We start from the raw sequence: 25299 nt of genomic DNA on the forward strand, positions 1-25299 counted from the left end.
TTATGCTACGTGGTAATTAATTTGTAACCATGAGTTTCAGTACGAGAGTGGCGGGTGATGTCAGGGGGAAAAAAATTTTGGAAATAGAATGTGTAATAGGTAGCAGTAATGCATTTCAATAGAGAGTAAGAGAGGTTGGAAAAACCTCTTACCACTGTTGAAATATTTGCTACATTGAACATAAACAACAAAGTAAAATATGGAATCACACCAGGAGAAATAGAAAGACTCCTCAGAAAAGAAGCAGCATGTGTCAAGATCCAATCCACCATCCATTCTAAATCGTGTCAATTCTGCTCTTACGTCATGAAGCAATTTTCAGTATAATAACATGGTATATTTCATACCCTTCGTAAAATGAAACTCACTTCAGTTTGCCAACATTGCAGTAACTGCTCTTTCAAAAGTCTTCGCAATTGTGCCAACAGAGGTACCACATGCTTGACTGCGAACCACAAAAGAATTTGATCAGAGGGAGTGCAAGGTTAGGGAGGTGGATGCTCTTATTTTCTGTTGGTTTATTTGGGAGAATGTTGATATGAATTACATCATGGCTTTTATGATTATAAAAGGACCACAACATGATTTTGAAACACTGACATTTCCATTCAATGTAAAATTTTTGAGGCTACATTGCAGCCATGTCAGCCTGACTAAATGTGGCCCTGCCCTACATTATAATTTTTAGCTTTTACAGATAAGCCTTCATTGTCCATTATCACCCAAACTTTGTTTCACTCAAAATGATTCTAGTCTTCTCTTTCACTGAGCCAATAACCCATCTGACAAAAAGTACCCGGGCACCTATTACTGTAGATCAATATGGGGTGTGACCAACCTTCGATTTTATGACAACTGGAATGCTGGCGAGGACACTTTCAACAAGGTATCTGAATGTCTGAGGAGAAATGGTAGATCATTCTTCCTCAAGAGCCAAACCTAGATAAGATAGTGATGTCGGACAATGGTGTCTGGAATGAAGTCTCAGTTCTAATTCATCCTGCAGAGGTTCCATTTGGTTCAGGTCTGAACTCTGGAGAGGCCAGTCCATTTCAGAAATGTTGTCCACAAACCATTCCCTCATAGATGCTACTTTATGGTAGGGTCGGGGGGGGGGGGGGGGGCCATTGTCATGCTGATACGAATAATCCTGACATTCTGACTGTTCCTCCAGTGTATACAGAACACATACTGTAAAATATTTTCACATACTTCCCCATTTAGCATTTTCTTAAGTGCAATAAGCAGACTATGCCTAAACCATGAAAAACATGCTCATAGTGTAACACCACCTCCTCAGTATTTCACTGTTTGCACTACACATGACGGCAGATAGTGTTCTCCAGGCATTCACCAAACCCGAACACCTCCATTGCAATGACTTAACGTAATTCATTGCTCCAAACCACTCGTCTCCAGTTAACCACTGTCCCAACACTGTCACTCTTCACACCACCTCAAGCATCGCCCTTACAAGGTCTTTTCAAAAAGTATGTGACTTATTTATAATATCAATCTTTATTTGGATATAATTGACACTAGTCACCTCCAACCTTCAAAGCAATCTTCTTCAGCTTCTACACACCTTTCCCAGTCCCGATGCCACCACTGGAAACATCGCTGGAAAGCCTGTTTTAAAACTTTGAATTGAGAATGATGAGCAGGTGCCCACAAGTCCAGCTGTGCTTACATTGCAATGACTGGAACTTAGCTTCTGGGTCGTACCCATAAACCCAGGACTCATAACTACTAATCACTGCGTTAAAGTTGGGATTACTGTTCACAGTATACAGCAAGTCCTGTGCAGGCTCCAAATGAAATTGCTTCTGCTCAGTTGCAACTTTGGCAGAAATTTTGCTGAGATCCTGATGTACAAATGTTTCGTTAAAATGGATCCAACATTGATTTTAAACTAGTCTGCAATTTCATCTATCCTGAATCACCAGGATCCTTACGTGATCAACAACAACCTCGTTTGCGGACGTTAAGGCCTACCTGACAGTGTTTCACTCTTTACTGATGTGCGGCCATCTTTGAAACGGTTGTAACACTTCCTTATCCGTCTAGTAAACATTGCTTCGTCCTCCAAACACTTGTCTAATCTTGTGGATTGTTCAACTTGAGAATCGCAAAGCTCTTTTTTAAGCTGACGCAGTAGCATTGTTCCACTTTCTTTTGTCGTTTTGCCCATAACAGAAAATATGGCGACTACCACTACCACGTGTACGCTTGTGAACGACTAGCATTCATAAAAACAAAAATCAGGTTTGAGCAAGACAGCGGCAGCGCGCGCCCGCGCCCCGATACCACTGTTGGTTTCAACAATAAAAAATAAAATCGGATACTTTTTGAACAGCCCTCGTAAAAAGATGTGCTTGTGCATTGTACCCCATTCTTTTTAACTCCCTGTCCACAGACAGTATTTTAGTTAGCTGGACTGCTGTTAGCACTTTGAAACTTAAGACTGAGTCCTTTTGCTAATTTCACAAAGTCTTTTTCAACCAACCTCCACAATGCTCGACAGTCCCTGGTTTTGTTATCCAATTAAAATTACCTGATAGTTGACACTTCACTGGCTGGAGCTCGTTTCCTCCAGTCAGAGCGCTAACGTCACGCCCAAATCGCTCGCCGCTGTCAAACTACCACAACAATAAGAAACTTCCTGGCAGATTAAAACTGTGTGCCGGACCGAGACTCGAACTCGGGACCTTTGCCTTTCGCGGGCAAGTGCTCTAAGCTGTGAGGACGGGGTGTGAGTCGTGCTTGGGTAGCTCAGTTGGTAGCGCACTTGCCCGCGAAAGGCAAAGGTCCCGAATTCGAGTCTCGGTTCGGCACACAGTTTTAATCTGCCAGGAAGTTTAATATCAGCGCACACTCCGCTGCAGAGTGCAAATCTCATTCTACCACAACAATAATTAGTCAGTTCACCTTGTCCAGCTTTCTTTCTTGTTGCTTTTGGAACCTGAATCCTAGATATGGTCCTTTAATTTGGTACTTCATCACACAGCATTTTATCTTGAATGGAGAGTCATCGTCAGACGCAAAAGTAACTTCGGGTGTACCCCAGGGAAATGTGCTGGGACCCTAGCTATTCATGTTGTATATTAGTGAACTTTCAGACAATATCAATAGGAACAATACTTTTTGCAGATGATGCAGTTATCTGCAATGAAGTACTCCAGAAGAAGCTGCATAAATGTTCAGTCGTATTTTGAAAAGATTTCAAAGTCGTACAGAGGTCTTGCTTTTAATTATTCAGAAAGGTAAAATTGTACACTTCATGTGGTGTCACCGCCAGACACCACACTTGGTAGGTGGTAACCTTCAAATCGGCCGCGGTCCGTTAGTATACGTCGGACCCGCGTGTCGCCACTATCAGTGATTGCAGACCGAGCGCCGCCACACGGCAGGTCTAGAGAGACGTCCTAGCACTCGCCCCCAGTTGTACAGCCGACTTTGCTAGCGATGGCTCACTAACAAATTACGCTCTCATTTGCCGAGACGATAGTTAGCATAGCCTTCAGCTACGTCATTTGCTACGACCTAGCAAGGCGCCATTACCAGTTACTATTGATGCTGTAAAACGTGTACCGTCAAGAGCGATGTTCACCATTTATGGATTGAAGTTAAGTATTCCACAGCTACGTCCTTTTTTGCTAGTCTAATTTCCTTGATCTGTTCCAGACATCACGCCAGCCTGCGTGAGCTAAAACGCGTGCCTTTCGGCTTCCTCTCATAGTGGGTTGGCTCTCTTGCCAAGCCACAACACAAAATGAAAAAACATAGTGCCCTACGACTATAATATCAACGAGTCACTGCTGGTATCGGCATCTCATACAAATACCTGGGTGTAACACACTGTTGGGATATGATATGGAATGATCAAATAGGTTCAGACGTGGGTAAAGCGAGTGGTAGACTTCGGTTTATTGGTAGAGTATTGGGCAAGTGCAGTAAGTCTACAACGAAGATTACTCACAAATCACTCGTGCGACGCATCCTAGAATATTGCTCAAGTGTGTGGGACCCGTACCAGATATGACTAACAAGGAGTATCGAACGTATACAGAGAAGGGCATCACGAATGGTCAGGCCGACTCTTGAAGATAGACTATACTATCCCGAGAAAGTTTGTTAAAGTCTCGAGAACCGGATTTAAATGGTGTCTATAGGAACATACTACGTATCGCTCACATAAGGATAGTGAGAGTAAGATTAGAATAAATAATGCACGCTCAGAGGCATTCAAACAATCATTCTTCTCGCGCTTAATATGTTAATGGAACAGCATGAAACACTAATAGCCGGCCGCTTTGACCGAGCGGTTCTAGGCAATTCAGTCTGGAACAGCGCTGCTGCTACGGTCGCTACATCACATAGATCGGCTTGCACTACAAAAGTTTCGCACGGTATTATACGAAATCAAATTTTCGAAGGCTGCTATTCATCGTTAGAATATCAGACTCCTAAATGTAACTTCTTGACGCACTGTAGTGCTGTAGAGCAGGGTTAAAAGCATTAACCTGTCGTGTATAGACTCGTTGGTTCGAAATTCGTGAAGCACAGAGCATTTTTTTTTTTACTTCTAAATATCATCAAAAGAATCATAATTATTTTTACTCAATTGATTTAAATGTATTTTTTTAATTTCTAAAACTTCCCGCGTCATTTTCTTTATCGTATTGACTTTATTATTTGCCCTTATTTTTCTTCCTATCATTAGTTTTTCATTTGGAGTCTGCCAGTATAGTCTATAATCTACAACAAAGTGCCAACCATGACTGCTCATCGGTCGGGAAAGTGGCAGTTCGTGTAGCCAGTGTGAGAATAGTTTCAGGTAACAAATGAATGATAGCGAGAAATTACAGTTTGTTTCTATCTTGAGTTTGCTCGGAGAGGTTAGCTTTAATCGCTGTGAACAAAGAGATCGTGATTTTAGTTCTATCGCTGATTGTTGGCCACCGTTTTCTCAAATACATTGCACATCACAAGTTTAGGACACGAGTTTAAATTCAGTGCTACAAAACGCGTCGTCTGCCGCAGTTCAGTCATTGGGCACTTAAAATCAGTTGTCAACAGAGCATCTCGCATTTCCGTCAGACCAACATTGCTCCGCGTTAACCACCAACAGCATTTGTGAAGTGAACCGTCGTGTGATATATATATAACCGAGCAGTAGCCGGCAGCCGATGTGGCAACACTGTGCCTGCAAGTGACAGACGTCAACTACACTCCTGGAAATGGAAAAAAGAACACATTGACACCGGTGTGTCAGACCTACCATACTCGCTACGGACACTGCGAGAAGGCTGTACAAGCAATGATCACACACACGGCACAGCGGACACACCAGGAACCGCGGTGTTGGCCGTCGAATGGCGCTAGCTGCGCAGCATTTTTGCACCGCCGCCGTCAGTGTCAGCCAGTTTGCCGTGGCATACGGAGCTCCATCGCAGTCTTTAACACTGGTAGCATGCCGCGACAGCGTGGACGTGAACCGTATGTGCAGTTGACGGACTTTGAGCGAGGGCGTATAGTGGGCATGCGGGAGGCCGGGTGAACGTACCGCCGAATTGCTCAACACGTGGGGCGTGAGGTCTCCACAGTACATCGATGTTGTCGCCAGTGGTCGGCGGAAGGTGCACGTGCCCGTCGACCTGGGACCGGACCGCAGCGACGCACGGATGCACGCCAAGACCGTAGGATCCTACGCAGTGCCGTAGGGGACCGCACCGCCACTTCCCAGCAAATTAGGGACACTGTTGCTCCTGGGGTATCGGCGAGGACCATTCGCAACCGTCTCCATGAAGCTGGGCTACGGTCCCGCACACCGTTAGGCCGTCTTCCGCTCACGCCCCAACATCGTGCAGCCCGCCTCCAGTGGTGTCGCGACAGGCGTGAATGGAGGGACGAATGGAGACGTGTCGTCTTCAGCGATGAGAGTCGGTTCTGCCTTGGTGCCAATGATGGTCGTATGCGTGTTTGGCGCCGTGCAGGTGAGCGCCACAATCAGGACTGCATACGACCGAGGCACACAGGGCCAACACCCGGCATCATGGTGTGGGGAGCGATCTCCTACACTGGCCATACACCACTGGTGATCGCCGGCCGAAGTGGCCGTGCGGTTAAAGGCGCTGCAGTCTGGAACCGCAAGACCGCTACGGTCGCAGGTTCGAATCCTGCCTCGGGCATGGATGTTTGTGATGTCTTTAGGTTAGTTAGGTTTAACTAGTTCTAAGTTCTAGGGGACTAATGACCTCAGCAGTTGAGTCCCATAGTGCTCAGAGCCATTTGAACCATTTGAACCACTGGTGATCGTCGAGGGGACACTGAATAGTGCACGGTACATCCAAACCGTCATCGAACCCATCGTTCTACCATTCCTAGACCGGCAAGGGAACTTGCTGTTCCAACAGGACAATGCACGTCCGCATGTATCTCGTGCCACCCAACATGCTCTAGAAGGTGTAAGTCAACTACCCTGGCCAGCAAGAGCTCCGGATCTGTCCCCCATTGAGCATGTTTGGGACTGGATGAAGCGTCGTCTCACGCGATCTGCACGTCCAGCACGAATGCTGGTCCAACTGAGGCGCCAGGTGGAAATGGCATGGCAAGCCGTTCCACAGGACTACATCCAGCATCTCTACGATCGTCTCCATGGGAGAATAGCAGCCTGCATTGCTGCGAAAGGTGGATATACACTGTACTAGTGCCGACATTGTGCATGCTCTGTTGCCTGTGTCTATGTGCCTGTGGTTCTGTCAGTGTGATCATGTGATGTATCTGACCCCAGGAATGTGTCAATAAAGTTTCCCCTTCCTGGGACAATGAATTCACGGTGTTCTTATTTCAATTTCCAGGAGTGTATGTCATTTTAATCGGACTATGGTTAGTTGTGGTTGTTAGATCACGTTTACACTTTCACTATCACATAACCAACAGTTGACTTTGGAAGATTTAGAACGGTTGAAGTGTCCATGATGGAGTTGTTACTCAGGTGACTTCTAACGTGGACTAGTATGATGATGATGATGAGATGATGATGATGATGATGATCGGTTAGTGAGGCGCCCAACTGCGCGGTCATTAGCGCCCATAGAAAGTCCTAATTTTTACACAATCCAATCTAGCCACGTCACTAATGATGATGAGCATGATGAAAAGATGAGGAAAACACAAATACCCAGTCTCGGGGCAGAGAAAATCCCCCACCTGGCCGGGAATCGAACCCGGGACCCCGTGTTCCAAAGACAGCAACGCTAGCCACTTTTTTTTCCCTCGTTGATCGTTGTGTTTGGTCGTTGCGGACCCACATGACACCTGTTCAAGTTCGTTGTTGATACTAAGTTTTTTTTTATTACAGAGGCCGACCAGCTCTCTGACCGAACACCCTGAGCTACCGTGCCGGCTAATTTTTTATTTTTTTCATCGGTTCAAGTTGATCGTTGATTCCTTTACTCAGTTTTATTATTATTAATTATTATTATTATTAGAGAGAGCTACCGCCTCTCTGACCGAACACGCTGAGCTTCCGTGGCAGCAAGTCGATGAGCTCTCCTAAAGGACCTATTCTGCTCTTACTGCTTCTCTACTGACAACACAATATTCCCCACCTCCTTTTATACTGGCGGGTCCACCTCTCGTGGCATCTGGTGGTTAATTCTGCATTATACAGGGGTGACCGGATACTTCTGACCAAATAGTGTGCCTCCTCTCGTACTGTCTAAATTTAAATCCTGTCTGTTTTCCGGCAGCCTTTCATTCCTCTAAGAAATTTTATTTATTATCCACACTTTCTACAACTTTGCTTCTTAATGTGGATCCAGCATTCACTTTCTCTGTGAGACTGGGTACAGCCACTGTCCTACACAGAATTCCAGTTAAGAGCTCTTCAGTACTTGGTCAGTTTTTATTTTCTTTATTATTTTGTTGGAACTATTACATTTATCTTCACTTTGGTCCTTGAAAGCAATTACTTATGTTATTTTTCATTAAATTTTCATGTTGTATTGTTTGGGGACTTTACAATGGAGGAAGATTGAAGTTTAATGTCTCTACAACAACGAGGACGCTAGTGATGAAGAAGAAACTGGACTAAGACAAGGCTGGGTTACGAGACTGACAGCGTCGGTTTTAAAGTAACCATCGTGACACTAGTCGTTTTAGCAGATTTCGGGGAACCATTGAAAAACTAAATTTGGACGACCAGGCGGGGATCTGAATGGCCCTTCTCCTGAAAGCGAGTCCATTGCCTCAAGCAGTGCGCCACGTCACTTCGTAATGACTAAATAAGGGACAGTCTCCCGGTTTTCTTTTCGGGAGCGGGTAGTGAGTGGGTGATTAGTCTACTGACGGTTTTAGGGCGGTCAACTGCCAGATTATCAGCAGATACATCTAACTGTAAGCAAATAAAATTGTTTTATCAGCAGATGAGTTGTCTTATTATACAGGGTGATTCAAAAAGAATACCAGAACTTTGGGAATTTAAAACACTGCAACGACAAAAGGCAGAGCTAAGCACTATCTGTCGGCGAATTAAGGGAGCTATAAAGTTTCATTTAGTTGTACATTTGTTCGCTTGAGGCGCTGTTGACTAGGCGTCAGCGTCAGTTGATGCTAAGATGGCGACCGCTCAAATAGAAAGCTTTTTGTGTTATTGAGTACGGCAGAAGTGAATCTACGACAGTTGTTCAGCGTGCATTTCGAACGAAGTATGGTGTTAAACCTCCTGATAGGTGGTGTATTAAACGTTGGTATAAACAATTTACAGAGAATGTTTTCTGTGCCATTTCAGCCAATAAAGTTTTTGGTCCCTTTTTCTTCGAAGGTGCTACTGTAACTGGACTACAGTATCTGGAGATGTTAGAGAATTGGCTGTTCCCTCAGCTCGAACAAGAAGCACAACAATTCATATTTCAGCAGGATGGAGCGCCACCACATTGGCACTTATCTGTCCGTAACTACCTGAACGTAAACTACCCGAGGCGATGGATCGGCCGCCAGGCAGCCCGTGACAGAGCACTTCATCACTGGCCTCCAAGAAGCCCTGATCTTACCCCCTGCGATTTTTTCTTATGGGGGTATGTTAAGGATATGGTGTTTCGGCCACCTCTCCCAGCCACCATTGATGATTTGAAACGAGAAATAACAGCAGCTATCCAAACTGTTACGCCTGATATGCTACAGAGAGTGTGGAACGAGTTGGAGTATCGGGTTGATATTGCTCGAGTGTCTGGAGGGGGCCATATTGAACATCTCTGAACTTGTTTTTGAGCGAAAAAACCTTTTTAAATACTCTTTGTAATGATGTATAACAGAAAGTTATATTATGTTTCTTTCATTAAATACACATTTTTAAAGTTGTGGTATTCTTTTTGAATCACCCTGTACTTTCCCCAGCTGCGACACAAACTGCTCCGTTTAGATTCGTGATTTGCAGCCACATTTATATTTAACTTCATCTTTGCGTGTTTTGCTGCTAATTAGGAGATCGTTTGAGCATTTACAGGCTGCGAAAAAATAAAACTGGCTCGGAAAATATTTATAAGATTGACGCCGAATGGAATGGGTCCTTGTCAATGAACAAGAGAACTGCCTAGCACAGAAAATGATGGAAACCGTGATTTGCTGTCACACGCCTGCGTATACGTTCATCTCTCGCATGCTCTGCCCCGGGTATTTCGCTGTGTAATTACGTTTCTGTAACACAGACGTGTTTAGCGACCATTGAATGCAATACGAAATATTGCTCGCGATTAAATAGCGCGTGTTCAATGTCGAGAGTTGAGCGTGGAAAACGTGTTTAGAACTGCTTCCCTAAGTGTTTAAGTGTTTTGGCAAAACTTTCAGCAAAGTCTGCAGCGCAAAACTTAAGAAGCAAAATGGCACGAAACGGGCTCTGTAGCGAATAGTAATAGTAACCATACGAAAAGAGTCAACACCAGAAGTAGGAATTAAGAGATCATCGTATCGAAACATTATCAAAAACGGCTTGCATCTGTATCCTTACAGATTGGTTGTCGTACAAGAGCTACAGCGCCCAAACAAACTTTGACGTGTTTCAATTCGCCGGTAACTTTGTGAGTGAACTAGCATCATGACTTTTGAATCCTCAGATTTTTTTTCCTTTCTACAATGAGGCCTGATTCGGTATGTCACCGTATGTCAACTCACGAAACGTGGGATATTACGCATAAAAAAAAATCTTCACCAGTAAAACCTCCTGGCAGATTAAAACTGTGTGCCAGACCGAGACTAGAACTCTGGACCTTTGCCTTTCGCAGACAAGTGCTCTACCATCTGAGCTACCCAAGCACGACCCACGACCCGTCCTCACAGCTTCAATTCCGCCAGTACCTCGCCTCCTACCGTCCAATAATGTGTGAAATCTTATGGGACTTAACTGCTAAGGTCATCAGTCCCTAAGCTTGCACACTACTTAACCTAAATTATGCTACGGACAAACACACACCCATGCCCGAGGGAGGACTCGAACCTCCTACCGTCCAAACTACACAGAAATTTCATTAATCTTCAGCAGTACATTGAAGAGCTGTTGCGTAACCTCTAGATTGTTGTTTTGTGCCCAGAGTCTGGTGTCCTCATCATAACGAGATTCTTTTACCGAAGTGTTCATTCTAACTAGCATGTCAAGACAGTGCTTAATGCATATGTAGACAACTCAAAAAAAAGATGAACGACTGTATGGATATTTGCAGAAAGACGGAGCAACAGCACGCACCGCCTCGACAGCCTTGTCACGAATGCATGAGGTGGTCGGTGAGGAGAGGTCAGTCAGCTGAGGCAATGCAACCTCCTGGCTACCTCAAACTGAAGGAACAGATACACTCAGACTTCGCACATTCGAAGAGCTACAGCAGCAGAATGAAAACGCTACTGCTGATATCCCTCACGCAGACCTGCTCTGCATGTCTCACAGTTTGATAAATCTAGCAAAGCGCTGCATGGAAGTCAAAGGTGGCGATGTCCATCCTCTTCCGTGATTTTCATTCTTATTGTAATCACTTTTCGTGCCAGTTTTATTTTGCCGACCTTGTATATCCCTGCCGCCGCCTCTGTTTAATTTGTCACAAAACATAAAGAAAAAGACATGTAAAAGTGATATAAAAATTATACACTGTCCTGGCACATTGAAGTGACCTGTCGAACCTTCAGCAAACCGGACTGCTGCAAGAGCTGCAGGGAGAGTCGAGGATCTCCTGGAAGGTACCGACAGGAATGTGGAGCCATTCTGGCTCCAGTGGCGTGGCCAGCTGTGCTAGGTTTCTCGACTGAGTATTCAAGGCGTGCACAGCCCGATCGCGGTGATCCCACAATTCTCGGTTGGGCTTAAAATCCGGAGAGACTGATGACCAGGGGAGTACGATAAACTCATCCTCGTTTTCCTCGAACCACGGATGCGCATGTGAGCTGTGTTGTCCTGCTAGTAGGTTCCATCATGTCGAGGAGAAAAATACTGCATATGCAGGGATCCGCTGTGCCTTCCAGAATGACATCACCCAGGGAAAGCCATTAGAACATTCCCCACACGGTAATGCTCCCTCCTCTCGTACGGACCCTTCCGTCGATTGCTGCAGGCTGTTTACTTTCAGATGTGTCAAGCCAACGGCCTTCTGTCTTCTGAAAATGCCACCTGTCACCACTCACTGAACGTCGAGCTGTTGTTATGGAGTGCAAATTCCAGCCTTCGTCGCCAATGAACAGCAGACAACATGGATGCATCAACCAGGCACTTGTTTCATACGCAGAACGTTCACTGAAAAGCCTTTGTAGAGACGCTGTTCCTTGGTTCATCTGGGCGCTGCTGAACAGTTGCACGTATATTCGCCCATGCTACACGTCTCCGCAGCCGCCATTCATCTCTGTCACCTACGGCCTGTGGTGCACCACAGTTGCCTCAGCGTCAGTTTTGGATGGCGCTATTTTGCAATCCACGGTATACTTCATTCACGGCGGTACACTAACACTTTACAAACATGGCCGTTTTTGAAATGCTTCCACCCTTGGTACGAGAGCCAATGATCGTGCCCGTTTTGACGTCATATAAACTGCTCCGTTTCCATATTATCACAACAACTGCACTGTTTTCGCACGCCTCCGACACGCAACGCATACCCTCCACTACTAGCGCTGTCCCCCTCCGTCTGTGAGTGGTCACTGCACTTTGACGTTGGACATAGGCGGTGATCACATCAATGTGACTGGACCGTGTATACCTCCAACTAATATTTACGAATAATAACGAAGAAGTAAATAAAAAGATGTTGCCGTCATTTTTCAAGTCAATATTTAAAATTTCATTCGAGTTTTACTAAATGCAGATTCACAATGCACCAACAGAAGTTCGGTATATCTGTCATAGTCATTGATTTTATATATATATTTTTCTCCCACGTATAAAACCAGTACTACGCTTGCATTTTAATAGCTTTCCTTTTGCGTCTCAGTGGTAGCCAGGACGGCTGAAACCTTAGTTGCAGCAAACACTGAGGATAGTCTGCAGTCCACTAAAATACAAATTACACTCCACATCTTTACCATGGGTCGCATAGTGGATGCAGATTTTGTACCAAATTCGGAAGAGTGATGGCAAGTTTCTGGTGCCTTGAAACTACGAACATTTCGGCAAAGGCTGACGAACCGAACAAAAAAATACCGGTTTACGAAAATATCAGAACAACGTTTTCTTTCCACGTAAACCTGGCTTACAGTGTTTATACGTTTGTCGCTGTACTGTAGGTCTGTTATCACTACAACGAAAATATTGCTAGAAATGCTCTGTTCTGTACATGCGCCATTCTCTTTGCATAACGCTGTGCATAAGAAAAGAATTTCTGTCATAACTGCAGTCTGCGACGGAATTAGCAAGTGCACAATAGACTAACGCTTCTAATCGGTCGCACTTCCACCATCGTCAATCTCCATAAAAGCCATATCTGACGCATTCTCACCTTCACCAGAGTAGTTTCGATTTGCACAGACACAAAATTTTACCATTTCTTTCTCCCAAACCCATTTTCTACTAGATGATTATATCTCCCCTTCCCTCTCCTTAAACCTCTGCAACATTTTCGCAAATCCTATACATCCTGTGAACTTAAAAGACGAGAACACGAGCGTCTCCTAAGCTTTCGCACCCCTGGCTGCCGCCGCGCGTATACCAATATGTCCCCCCTTCCCCCTCAACCTACCATCAAACTTTTGGAATTGGAAGATGATACCTAAAGAACTCCATTCTAACATTTGCCCATCTTAGTTATGCACCTAGCCCGTAGCATCTCCTTCAATGTAACCTCCAATACACAAATGGCCTTCTGACAACCGTAACTCCATCCTCCCTCTTCCCTGTCCCAGTTCCCACGAATCGATCAGAAATCCTCTACCCAGCATCGTGTCCCCCTTCCCTCTCAGACAAAGTGATGCAACCCCTGTGATGACCCTCCACCCTCCATCCCACCCTTATGACATTTACACAATAGGATCAGTGAAATGCTGTTTTTATAGCATTACCATCAGAAAGGATTTTCGTTCCCTATATTTTAACCCTTGCATGGCCAAAAATCATTTTACACGTGTTTTAAAAGTAAAATATCACAATAGGTCTTCATTCCAACTAAACACAGTTTTCTTTTCTTATGCTTTGTTTCACAAATTTTATTATGGTTACCGCACAACCTAGGTTTCGGGTTATAAGCCCATTTTCAAGCTCATTACTGAATCCAAAAATGATGAAGCAAAGACAAACATGATAAGGCAAAGTTAAACATCACAGTGCGGCAATGATAAACATTCTCTTAATGTGTCGATCCTTGGCTTAATGTAAAATTACTTCAATGATCCTACGAACCTAACTAGATCCAAGTTTTCGTTGACTCCTACGATTTTCACAGCTCAATTTTTATTTGTAGATGGACTGTCAGGATGTTAAATATGAAAATGTGTAAGGCACTTTCAAAACAGATGTATAATTACGACAGTGAAAACCGTAACGTATAACATACCAATGTCATTTACATTCTACGAAATTTGCTTGGACACATAAGCCCAACTAAAAACAAATTACGTGAAACCTAGTAATTACCAAGAAAGGCAGTAATATTCCAAAATATTGCATGCATGCATTAGAACACACAAGTACTCACTTCAGCCCTTCTCGGGACTGAGAAGATAATGTTCTGACTCGATATTCATAAATGAGATGAATTGCCCCACATATAAACCCACGCCACCTCAATTTGCCACTCTCAGCTTTCTATATATCCAGATCATTGTCCCTTGTCTTCGTCTCCGGATTCTGAAAGCTAATAGCAGAATCTCACTGAGGTGGGGGCGTCGACTTCCCAGCGCTCTAAACTGCTTACTACTCTCGTGGGACACATGTGGCCCATCAACCTCTAAAGCATTATTTGTCAACAGCATTGGACTGAAGAACAGAAATATGATTGCTACCACACACTGTCCTCGCCCGCCTCCCCAAATCATCATCGCGTATATTTATTTAGGGGGAAGGGGAATAATTACCATTGGAATAGTTAAGCAGCCTTATATTTCAGCTTCTAAAATCACACACACACACACACACACACACACACACACACACACACACACACACACACACACAAATGGTTCAAATGGCTCTGAGCGCTATGGGACTTAACTTCAGAGGTCATCAGTCCCCAAGAACTTGGAACTACTTAAACCTAACTAATCTAAGGACATCACAAACATCCATGCCCGAGGCAGGATTCGAACCTGAGACCGTAGCGTTCGCGCGGCTCCGGACTGTAGCGCCTAGAACCGCTCGGCCACTCAGGCCGGCTACACACACACACACACACACACACACACACACACACACACACACACACAGAGAGAGAGAGAGAGAGAGAGAGAGAGAGAGAGAGAGAGAGAGAGAGAGAGAGAGACTCACCCGTTCGCACTGGTCCAGGTCTATCTTGCCCTTGAGCTTGCGCCGGTTGCGGTCCGCATAGTACTCCAGGAAGTACTGTCCAGGCAACTCCCCGGAGTGACGTAGCACGAACCACCGACGCCGCCAGCGCTGTAACACAAAATACCAGGGCCGGTGAACATTGTAGCTCGCTATCTCCATTTTGATCGCAGCCGGTACATGCGTTTGCACCGCCGCCGCACGTTGCCCAAACATCGTCACCTGTTATATCACCTGTCTACTGTTGACCACTCTATATGAGAAGTCATTGCCTCCCGTGCAGTCAGTACACCTGCCCTCAACCTAAAGTATGGTTTTAACAGCGTACAGCTATACTAGAAAGTGCATTGGCGGAGTTTTCATTAGTACACATGTGATTGATGTGGAAAGGTGTCCGATGTGATTATGGCCGCACGATGGGAATTAACAGACTTAGAACGCAGAATTTTAGTTGAAGCAGACACTTGGGACATACTATTTTGGTAATCGTTAGGGAGTTTAATGTTCCGAGATCCGAAGTGTCAAGAATGTGCCAAGAAGACTAAATTTCAGGCATTACCCCTCACCATGGACAACCCAGTGGCCGACGGCCTTCACTTAATGACCGAGAGCAGCAGCGACTGCGTAGAGTTGTCAGTGCTAACAGACAAGCAACGCTGCGTGAAGTAACCGCAGATATCAATATGGGACGTACGACGAGCGTATCTGTTGGGACAGTGCAGCGAAATTTGGGCACGGGAGTGCCTTTGCTCACACCACGATATCGCCTGCAGCTCCTCTCCTGGGCTCACGACCACGTCGGTTGCAACCTAGATGACTGGAAAACTGTGGCCTGGTCAGACGTGTCCCGCTTAAGGTTGGTAAGAGCTGATGGTAGCGTTCGAATGTGGCGCAGATCCCACGAAGCCATAGACCCTAGTTGTCTACAAGGCACTGTGCAAGCTAGTCGTGGCTCCATAATGGTGTGGGCAGTGTTTACACAGAATGGACTGGGTCTTCTAGATGTTCGGCTTTTTCGAGACCATTTGCAACCATTTATGAACGACAACGATAGAATTTTTATGGATGACAATGCGCTATGCCACTGTGCCACAATTGTTCGCAATTTGTTTGAAGAGCATTGTGGACAATTCGAGCCAATGATTTGGCCAACCAGATCGTCCGACATAAATCTCATCGAACATTTATGGGACATAATCGAAAGATCAGTTCGTGGACAAAATCCTACACCGGCAACATTTTCGCAATTATGAACGACTATGCAGGCAACATAGCTCAATATTTCTGTGGGGGACTTCCAACAACTTGCGGGGTCCATGCCACGCCGACTTGCTGCACTAGGCTGGGCAAAAGGAGGTAAGATAGTATGAGGTGCATTCAAGTTCTAAGGCCTCCGATTTTTTTTCTAATTAACTACTCACCCGAAATCGATGAAACTGGCGTTACTTCTCGATGTAATCGCCCTGCAGACATACACATTTTTCACAACGCTGACGCCATGACGCCATGACTCCATGGCAGCGGTGAAGGCTTCTTTAGGAGTCTGTTTTGACCACTGGGAAATCGCTGAGGCAATAGCAGCACAGCTGGTGAATGTGCGGCCACGGAGAGTGTCTTTCATTGTTGGAAAAAAGCCAAAAGTCACTACGAGCCAGGTCAGGTGAGTAGGGAGCATGAGGAATCACTTCAAAGTTGTTATCACGAAAAAACTGTTGCTTAACGTTAGCTCGATGTGCGGGTGCGTTGTCTTGGTGAAACAGCACACGTGCAGCCCTTTCCGGACGTTTTTGTTGCAGAGCAGGAAGGAATTTGTTCTTCAAAACATTTTCGTAGGATGCACCTGTTACCGTAGTGCCCTTTGGAACGCAATGGGTAAGGATTACGCCCTCGCTGTCCCAGAACATGGACACCATCATTTTTTCAGTACTGGCGGTTACCCGAAACTTTTTTGGTGGCGGTGAATGTGTGTGCTTCCATTGAGCTGACTCGCGCTTTGTTTCTGGATTGAAAAATGGCATCCACGTCTTATCCATTGTCACAACTGACGAAAAGAAAGTCCCATTCATGCTATCGTTGCCCATCAACATTGCTTGGCAACATGCCACACAGGCAGCCATGTGGTCGTCTGTCAGCATTCGTGGCACCCACCTGGATGACACTTTTCGCATTTTCAGGTCGTCATGCAGGATTGTGTGCACAGAACCCACAGAAATGCCAACTCTGGAGGCGATCTGTTCAACAGTCATTCAGCGATCCCCCAAAACAATTCTCTCCACTTTCTCGATCATGTCGTCAGACCGGCTTGTGCGAGCCCGAGGTTGTTTCGGTTTGTTGTCACACGATGTTCTGCCTTCATTAAACTGTCGCACCCACGAACACACTTTCGACACATCCATAACTCCATCACCACATGTCTCCTTCAACTGTCGATGAATTTCAATCGGTTTCACACCGCGCAAATTCAGAAAACGAGTGATTGCACGCTGTTCAAGTAAGGAAAACGTCGCCATTTTAAGTATTTAAAACAGTTCTCATTCTCGCCACTGGCGGTAAAATTCCATCTGCCGTACGGTGCTGCCATCTCTGGGACGTATTGACAATGAACGCGGCCTCATTTTAAAACAATGCGCATGTTTCTCTCTTTCCAGTCCGGAGAAAAAAAATCGGAGGCCTTAGAACTTGAATGCACCTCGTATATTAGGAGGTATCCCACGACTTTCGTCGCCTCAGTGTAAGCACAGCATTAATGGAGTGGTATGACCTTGCCTCAGTCCGTCCTCTGAAGTGAATTACACAGCTACTTACAGGAAGACCTACTGTTCAACGCTGACCTCAAACCAACATACAATTCGGGAACTTTTCGCATTTGCAAATCACTGGCAGAGGCGAAATATGCAGTGTTGCTTTCTTTACTCCGGAGACTGGTTTGATGCAACTCTCCACCCTCTATCCTACGTGACTCTTCGTCTCTGCGTAACTATTGCAACCTACTTCTATTTGAACCTAATTACTGCTGCGGACGAGCCTTTGGTCTCATTCTACAGTCCACTCTCCCCCCCCCCCCCCCCCACTTCCCTCCACCACTAAACGGAGGATTCCGTGATGTATTTGGATATGTCCTATCAACCGAGCCCCCCCCCTTTTTTTGTCAAGTTATACCATAAATTTCTTGTTTCCACAATTCGATTCAGTACCTGTTCATAGATTATTCGATCTACCCATGTAATCTTCAGAATTCTTCTGCCATACCACATTTCCAAAGCTTCTATTCTCTTCCTGTCTGAAATGCCTATCATTCATGTTTCACTTCCGTACAAGGCTGCATTCCAGACAAATACCTTCAGAACAGATTTCTTAACCCTTAAATTTATATTAGATGTTAGCTTCAGTAATGCTTTTCGTGTCGTAGCCAATCTGCATTTTACATCCGCTTTACCTCGGCTAGTCAGTCATAACTCATCGACTACTATTAGTGTACTACTTTCATTGTGTAATTTCCTAATCTAATCCCTACAGTATCACCTGATTTAATTCGACGACAGTCCATTGCCATTGTTTTACGTTTATTGACTTCAGCTCATAACCTCTTCTCAAGACACCATCCATTCCAGTCAACTGCTCTTCAAAGGCCTTTGCCGTATCTGTCAGAATTACAATGTTATCTACGAGGGCAGTTCAATAAGTAATGCAACACTTTTTTTTCTCGGCCAATTTTGGTTGAAAAAACCGGAAATTTCTTGTGGAATATTTTCAAACATTCCCGCTTCGTCTCGTATAGTTTCATTGACTTCCGACAGGTGGCAGCGCTGTACGGAGCTGTTAAAATGGCGTCTGTAACGGATGTGCGTTGCAAACAACGGGCAGTGATCGAGTTTCTTTTGGCGGAAAACCAGGGCATCTCAGATATTCATAGGCGCTTGCAGAATGTCTACGGTGATCTGGCAGTGGACAAAAGCACGGTGAGTCGTTGGGCAAAGCGTGTGTCATCATCGCCGCAAGGTCAAGCAAGACTGTCGGATCTCCCGCGTGCGGGCCGGCCGTGCACAGCTGTGACTCCTGCAATGGCGGAGCGTGCGAACACACTCGTTCGAGATGATCGACGGATCACCATCAAACAACTCAGTGCTCAACTTGACATCTCTGTTGGTAGTGCTGTCACAATTGTTCACCAGTTGGGATATTCAAAGGTTTGTTCCCACTGGGTCCCTCGTTGTCTAACCGAACACCATAAAGAGCAAAGGAGAACCATCTGTGCGGAATTGCTTGCTCGTCATGTGGCTGAGGGTGACAATTTCTTGTCAAAGATTGTTACAGGCGATGAAACATGGGTTCATCACTTCGAACCTGAAACAAAACGGCAATCAATGGAGTGGCGCCACACCCACTCCCCTATCAAAAAAAATGACAACGCAAGACCTCACACAAGTCTTCGCACCCGAGAGGAGCTCACAAAACTTCAGTGGACTGTTCTTCCTCATGCACCCTACAGCCCCCATCTCGCACCGTCGGATTTCCATATGTTTGGCCCAATGAAGGACGCAATCCGTGGGACGCACTACGCGGATGATGAAGTTATTGATGCAGTACGACGTTGGCTCCGACATCGACCAGTGGAATGGTACCGTGCAGACATACAGGCCCTCATTTCAAGGTGGCGTAAGGCCGTAGCATTGAATGGAGATTACGTTGAAAAATACTGTTGTGTAGCTAAAAGATTGGGGAATAACCTGGTGTATTTCAATGCTGAATAAAACAACCCCTGTTTCAGAAAAAAAATGTGTTGCATTACTTATTGAACTGCCCTCGTACAAACCTCAAATTTTTTATTTCTTCTCTCAGAACTTTAATTATGTCTCCAAATTTCTCATTGGTTTCATTCATTGCATGGCGCTACGTACAAATTGAATAACGCTGGGGACAGGGCTACAACCCTGTCACCATCTCCTCTAAGTTACTATTTCTCTTTCATGTCCTTGTAGATAACCTTTCGTTTCGTCTATTTTACCCATATTAGCTTCAGAATTTCAGAGTGTGTATCCCTGCCAAAACTGTCAAATGTTTTATATAAAAATTTAAACATGCTGTGAATGTAGGTTTGCCTTCCTTCGATATATCTTCTCAGAAAAGTCGTAGGATTAGCACTGCTTCGCGTGTGCCTATATATGCAATATTTCTGGCCTCAAGGTCGGCTTTTACCAGAAGAGGTATGCGACAGAAAAAAGATCTGAGGCCAAATGTGGACCAAAACCTGGACGCTTGGGTTGATAATATGGCACTTTCCTACCAGCCTTCTTCTATAAGTCACAATGATTTACGTCCTCCGACAAATTTCACGTTACCTGTAAAACATGCTTTAAAAAAAAAAGAAAAAGCGAAAGAAAAGCGTGAAACAGAATACAACAGTATCCCACTCCTGAGCGATCGACCGCCACTTAACGCATACCATAATCACAAATGCCTAGATCTCAAGTCAAGTAATATTTCTGGAAGTATCAAAAACGGATTATAAGAAAATGCCGAATATTTATGTGGCAAAGGCCTCAAACTACTCCACTACTTAATCTCTCGAAAACGGGGGAAAATTTATGTACAGATGCTACAATAAACATGTTGAAAGTTTTGGGAACTACCATGATTTTCATCTAAATTATCTTGTGCTGTACCAAGTTTTCAGGCACTATCTTTTGTACTACATAAATTCATTTGTGGTTAACTGATTTAATTTTATTCAAATTTTGTCTCTGAACGCCATTACTCTACACGTGCGCTCCTGGAACACAGGTTTCGGAACAGATTTTCATTTTGTTAAGTAAATCTTTTTTAAGCAAGATTTACAACGCAGGGCATTTCATTACCGAATTTTATTGCAACTGATACATATTTATCCAACACTGCACATTTCAGTTGCCAAAATAGATGTCTCTAGGACCAAAAAGGTCCCAGTCAATATTCGCCGTATTCCTCTTCATAAGTGAAAGTATGGGAGTAACTGTCACGTTGACCCCAGAAGCCAAAACTTCGAGGAAAAGGCGATGTTACGTGAGCTGTAATTTCTCTCTTTTCAATGGCCTCGAAGCGCTTTAAGGGCCACTTTTACTAAACAGAGGGTCTTACCAGAGACTTGCAATGTTACTCCTACAGGTGTCTGTAAGTTGACAATAGAAGGAAGAGTGATGAGCAGTTACGCTGTTCAAATCTATTCGTAGGTTAATGTTGGATTAGTGCTTTAGTAAAACGCTTCCAATACTTGGCGAATACTGCTCACGTTGTTGCACCAACTTCACATAGTCCGCATCGATAATTTCACAGCGTCCAAGACACTCCAGGCTCCGACAAAACTCATCCATTGGGTGGTGTAGAATATGATAGTAACGCAGAAACTATTGACGAAAAATGGGGTGTCTTACCAGCTGATACGACAATGTCTGGGACTATGTGTAATCGTATCTTACATTCCCCAAAACTAAATTACACTTCATTCTTTGTGGGTACCAAACTTCTTGACCGACTAGCACAACATATTGTGATTTCGGGCGAAAAACACTTGTTCTTCATTCGCCTATCCCACAACTCCCTATGCCATGGTATTATCCCCGTAGAAAAAGGTGGGTTAGGGCTAAACGAAATAACACAAAAAAGATCTACTTGTATGTGTGGGAGCTAAAGAAGGCAGCAGAGAATTTGGAAAAGCTGTATGATAACTAAAGCTTTCCGACGGATTACAACTATGCGTCGGGTCAGCCTTAAATCCGTTGAAACCAATTATTAAATAAGACGCACTGAGTGTAACAGATTATTTTGAAGAAGCAAACAATGGTATGTGTTGCAAAAGTTTCGTAGCGCCCTTCTTAACACGCAAATATAAAAAAGTAAAAATTTCTCTCGCAAACTTATTCTAAAACAGTTAAATCCCATGTGACTCCTTCACATTCAGAAGAAATGTCGGTGCCATCTAAGACACTGAATGACATCTTGCCGTTCAGAGATTTTCATTTTTCGTTTGTAAATAAACAAATGTAGTGAGAACATTACAAAAGCACTGCTACCAAATTTACAGGGACGGCTACAAGCGTTAACTACCAGCACAGAAAGGGAAATCTGCCACGGCAAGCAATTTACTGTTTAATTAGTGTCAAATCACATGCAACGCCGATAGCTTCGGTATCTTAGGCTACACGAAATATGTGCCTAACACGTTTTCATACCTCTGACTCGCTTCTGCAGTAAACTTTGAAAGTTATCAGTGTCCTATTCACGGCCTTTTTTTTTTTTTAAAAAAAAAAAAATTAGGAAGTACTTTGATATGTGGACCAAAGCTGCTGTTTCTTTTATTGGCTATCTAATGTGGGCCACAACGCATTTTCAAAAGACATCTCTAGAGTATGGCATCGTTTCCACCAGGCTGTTATTTTACATGCTTACTTCATTAAGCACTATAAGCTACTTTCAAGCATGTGTTCGTCCTCAAGTGCTTAATACATGTGAATACATCATCCTCGTCAGCAGCATAAAACGGAAACTACTTACGAGGATGATTTATCCACATCACCTGTGCACTTTAGAATGAGTACTCATTTAAGACCTGGTAGAAATAAAGTTCTCCATTAATTTATCGAGGCTGTGGTGCTCACCCCAGAAGAAGATAAAAGACACGTTTTCCGTGCATGAAACAACATGTACTTTGTGTGGTCAATTTTACATCTGCCATTACACTTCTGATCGAAGTTAAATCTTCATTTCGCAGCAGTCAATTGTTTGATTCACTCGGAATATGTGTAAGGTACACAGCGGAAATTGCACGTTTTCTAGCCAGATTTTAATGAGTGTCAGTCATAGGATAATTTCGAATTCCGACGTCTGCTGTCCCTCCAGAACGGAACACCGGGAATGTACTCCTATATCACACGTAAAATTCAACTTTATTAGTAGCGTCACAAGACTGATTAATAAGCGACACAGATGATAACAGCCTTTAATGTACAGGGTGACCCTAAGCCCGTTATCATTTGAAAATTTAATACGTCTCGGAATAACTTAGGTGGGGAGGTAAAAGTTGACACGCCTGCTTGAAATGACATGAGGTTTTATTGAGAAAAAAAAAAAAAAAAAAAAAAAAAAAAGAGTGCACGAAATGACCAACAGATTGGCCTCCACATGTTGCTTTTGTAACAATCAGCGTAACAATTATTGATGTTTACAATGACTATGTTCTTCACAAGCAATGCTCAACCTGTAGTTGAGGGATAATGTTGCGAACAGCACTGTACAACATATCAGTTGATATGGTGAGAAATTGTCAATAGATGATATCTTTTAGCGTCTCTAATGAGGTCGAATAATCGCGGTAGGCTTGCGACTTCAGGTGATCCCACAGGATTTTGGTCTGGGGACGTGGGAGGCCAACGGTGACGGAAATTGTGGCTCAGCTGCGCCGATCCTCACCGAACGATGTACACAAGACATCTTTCCTACGTGTAGCAATATAGGGTGGAGCGCCATCCTGCATAAAAGTCTTAACCTCTAACAGGCGTTTTTTACCAGCCAGGCTAGGGATGATCTGACTCCCTCTCTCACTAAAGCTCATTTTACACACGATTCTCATGCGGTGACACTGACTTGTTCCTATCCAGCGCCATCTGTTAGACTGTTTTTGCGCTCTTTTTCAGTTTTAATAAAAACCCCTTCAAGCATGTGTGTCAATTTTTACCTGTCTACCTACATTATTCCGTGAACTAATGCATTTTCAAATGTTACCGGCCTTTTGGATCACCATGTATGTGACTTTGCAGTGTTTAAATTAAGCGATGGAACCATGCGCAGTTAGCAACAAAACTAGCGCCGTGTCTCAAAATATGCTTCGGGACTGGTAAATCGTGCATGGACTGGTCGTCTGTTAGCGTGTCTTTTTTTACTGTACAAGGAAAGTGGGAGGCCCGAGGAAGCTATGCGAGCAACATAACATGGACAACGACGCGCTGCACGTACGAGACTGAAGCTCCACAGCACACAAGAGCAGGCAAAGCAGCTGGACTGCAGCCTGCAGCCCCAGAAGGCCGGCGGTTGCGAACGCTTGGCCAATGGAGAACGGCTACAGTTTAACTACTGGGACAGGGGGGGGGGGGGGGGGGTGGCAGCCAACAACTACGCCATACGCCATGCTTGGTTCTCGGGATGGGCGTGTGCCTACTCTTGAGAGGCGCGCACTTACGGTTGCACAGTGCAGGTATTTGGAAGGCTGCTCCGCAGGAGGCAGCCCACCACTGGGGAAGTACATGGGCGCCACATACACCACTCGACACGAACGCTGCACGCTCCTTCTCCCAAAGAGGTCCTGTGGAAGAGATCACGCCTGTACCAAGGCTAGCGACACTGCGTTTTCATCTGGTCGTAGGGTATGCAGCGTCAGGGAATGTCTTACCCTCATTCTGAACCTACAAATCTGCGCTTAATAAAAGCTAGCTAATTTGGTTACACACACACACACACACACACACACACACACACACACACACACAGACAGACAGAGTGTTTCTAGCAGTAGAAAAATTAGTTTCTCCCTCATGAAACCAACATAATTTAAATCATAGCACGTTATCGAAAAGCCTTTTTACTTACCACAAAACTGATAAACTGTTAGCCTTCCTCGTTCAAAGAAATTCGCGAAATGTGGAGATTGTGATATAATGTGTCTTGTTTGATCAACGTCACAATGAACATAGCAGCAATAGCAGTGTAGTAATCAGCGATTTATTTAGAGCAAAACGTATTATAAATATTCTGGTAGATGTCATTTTCTTTGAAAATGGAATTTCCAGTTTCATTCCTTACAAGCTGGCACAAAGTTTTTTGTCTCATATGTTGATATCGGAAAAAGGGAGTTGCGCTAGTTGCGCTCAGTTCCCTTGCAATGTCACTGCTTGTTACGCCGTGTTTTCACTGTTACAAACGAGTGTTTGGGAGCCGTTCGCGCCAGTTTTGAGCCAATCAGCTGAAATCAGTGCAGTCATTCTTTTCAAAATGAGCGAAATAAAGAGTTTATCTATGCTGATTAGAAACTTCGGGTAGACCGAAGAACGCACAAATTGTCGAATCTGCACATGGTGAAGACAAGAAAAGAAGCGTTTGGAAAGTTTGGTTTCAAGGAGCAGATGATTTGCTTGAACGCGTCAAGATTTTAGATTTCTAGTATTGGTCAGAAAATCCTGGAAAGCATCCGACCTTTGGTGATGCCGAAATTAGAAATGGTAGCCCGCAGATTTCACTTAAATAAAAGAGAAGCAATTGTGGTTTCTGTTAATATCTTCAAGAAAATAAAATCCCACACATACCAC

The 25299-nt window shown here is 44.4% G+C and overlaps 1 protein-coding gene across 4 annotated transcripts in view; it reads right to left on the reverse strand.

The window, feature by feature from the left end:
* Window positions 1-25299, reverse strand: part of LOC126412460 (protein daughter of sevenless) — a 251031-nt gene that overhangs the window by 41155 nt on the left and 184577 nt on the right. For 2 of the 4 annotated variants that reach the window (XM_050082069.1, XM_050082068.1), the window contains 2 exons: window positions 24177-24299; window positions 14951-15079 (listed from right to left, as the gene is read on the reverse strand). In XM_050082069.1, the coding sequence (XP_049938026.1) occupies window positions 14951-15079; window positions 24177-24299 (252 nt within the window). The remainder of the gene's footprint in view (window positions 1-14950; window positions 15080-24176; window positions 24300-25299) is intronic. The other 2 variants (XM_050082071.1, XM_050082070.1) reach the window with 1 other exon arrangement.

Source organism: Schistocerca serialis, chromosome 7, assembly GCF_023864345.2.
Source record: "Schistocerca serialis cubense isolate TAMUIC-IGC-003099 chromosome 7, iqSchSeri2.2, whole genome shotgun sequence".
In the NCBI taxonomy this organism is placed as follows: Eukaryota; Metazoa; Arthropoda; class Insecta; order Orthoptera; family Acrididae; genus Schistocerca; species Schistocerca serialis.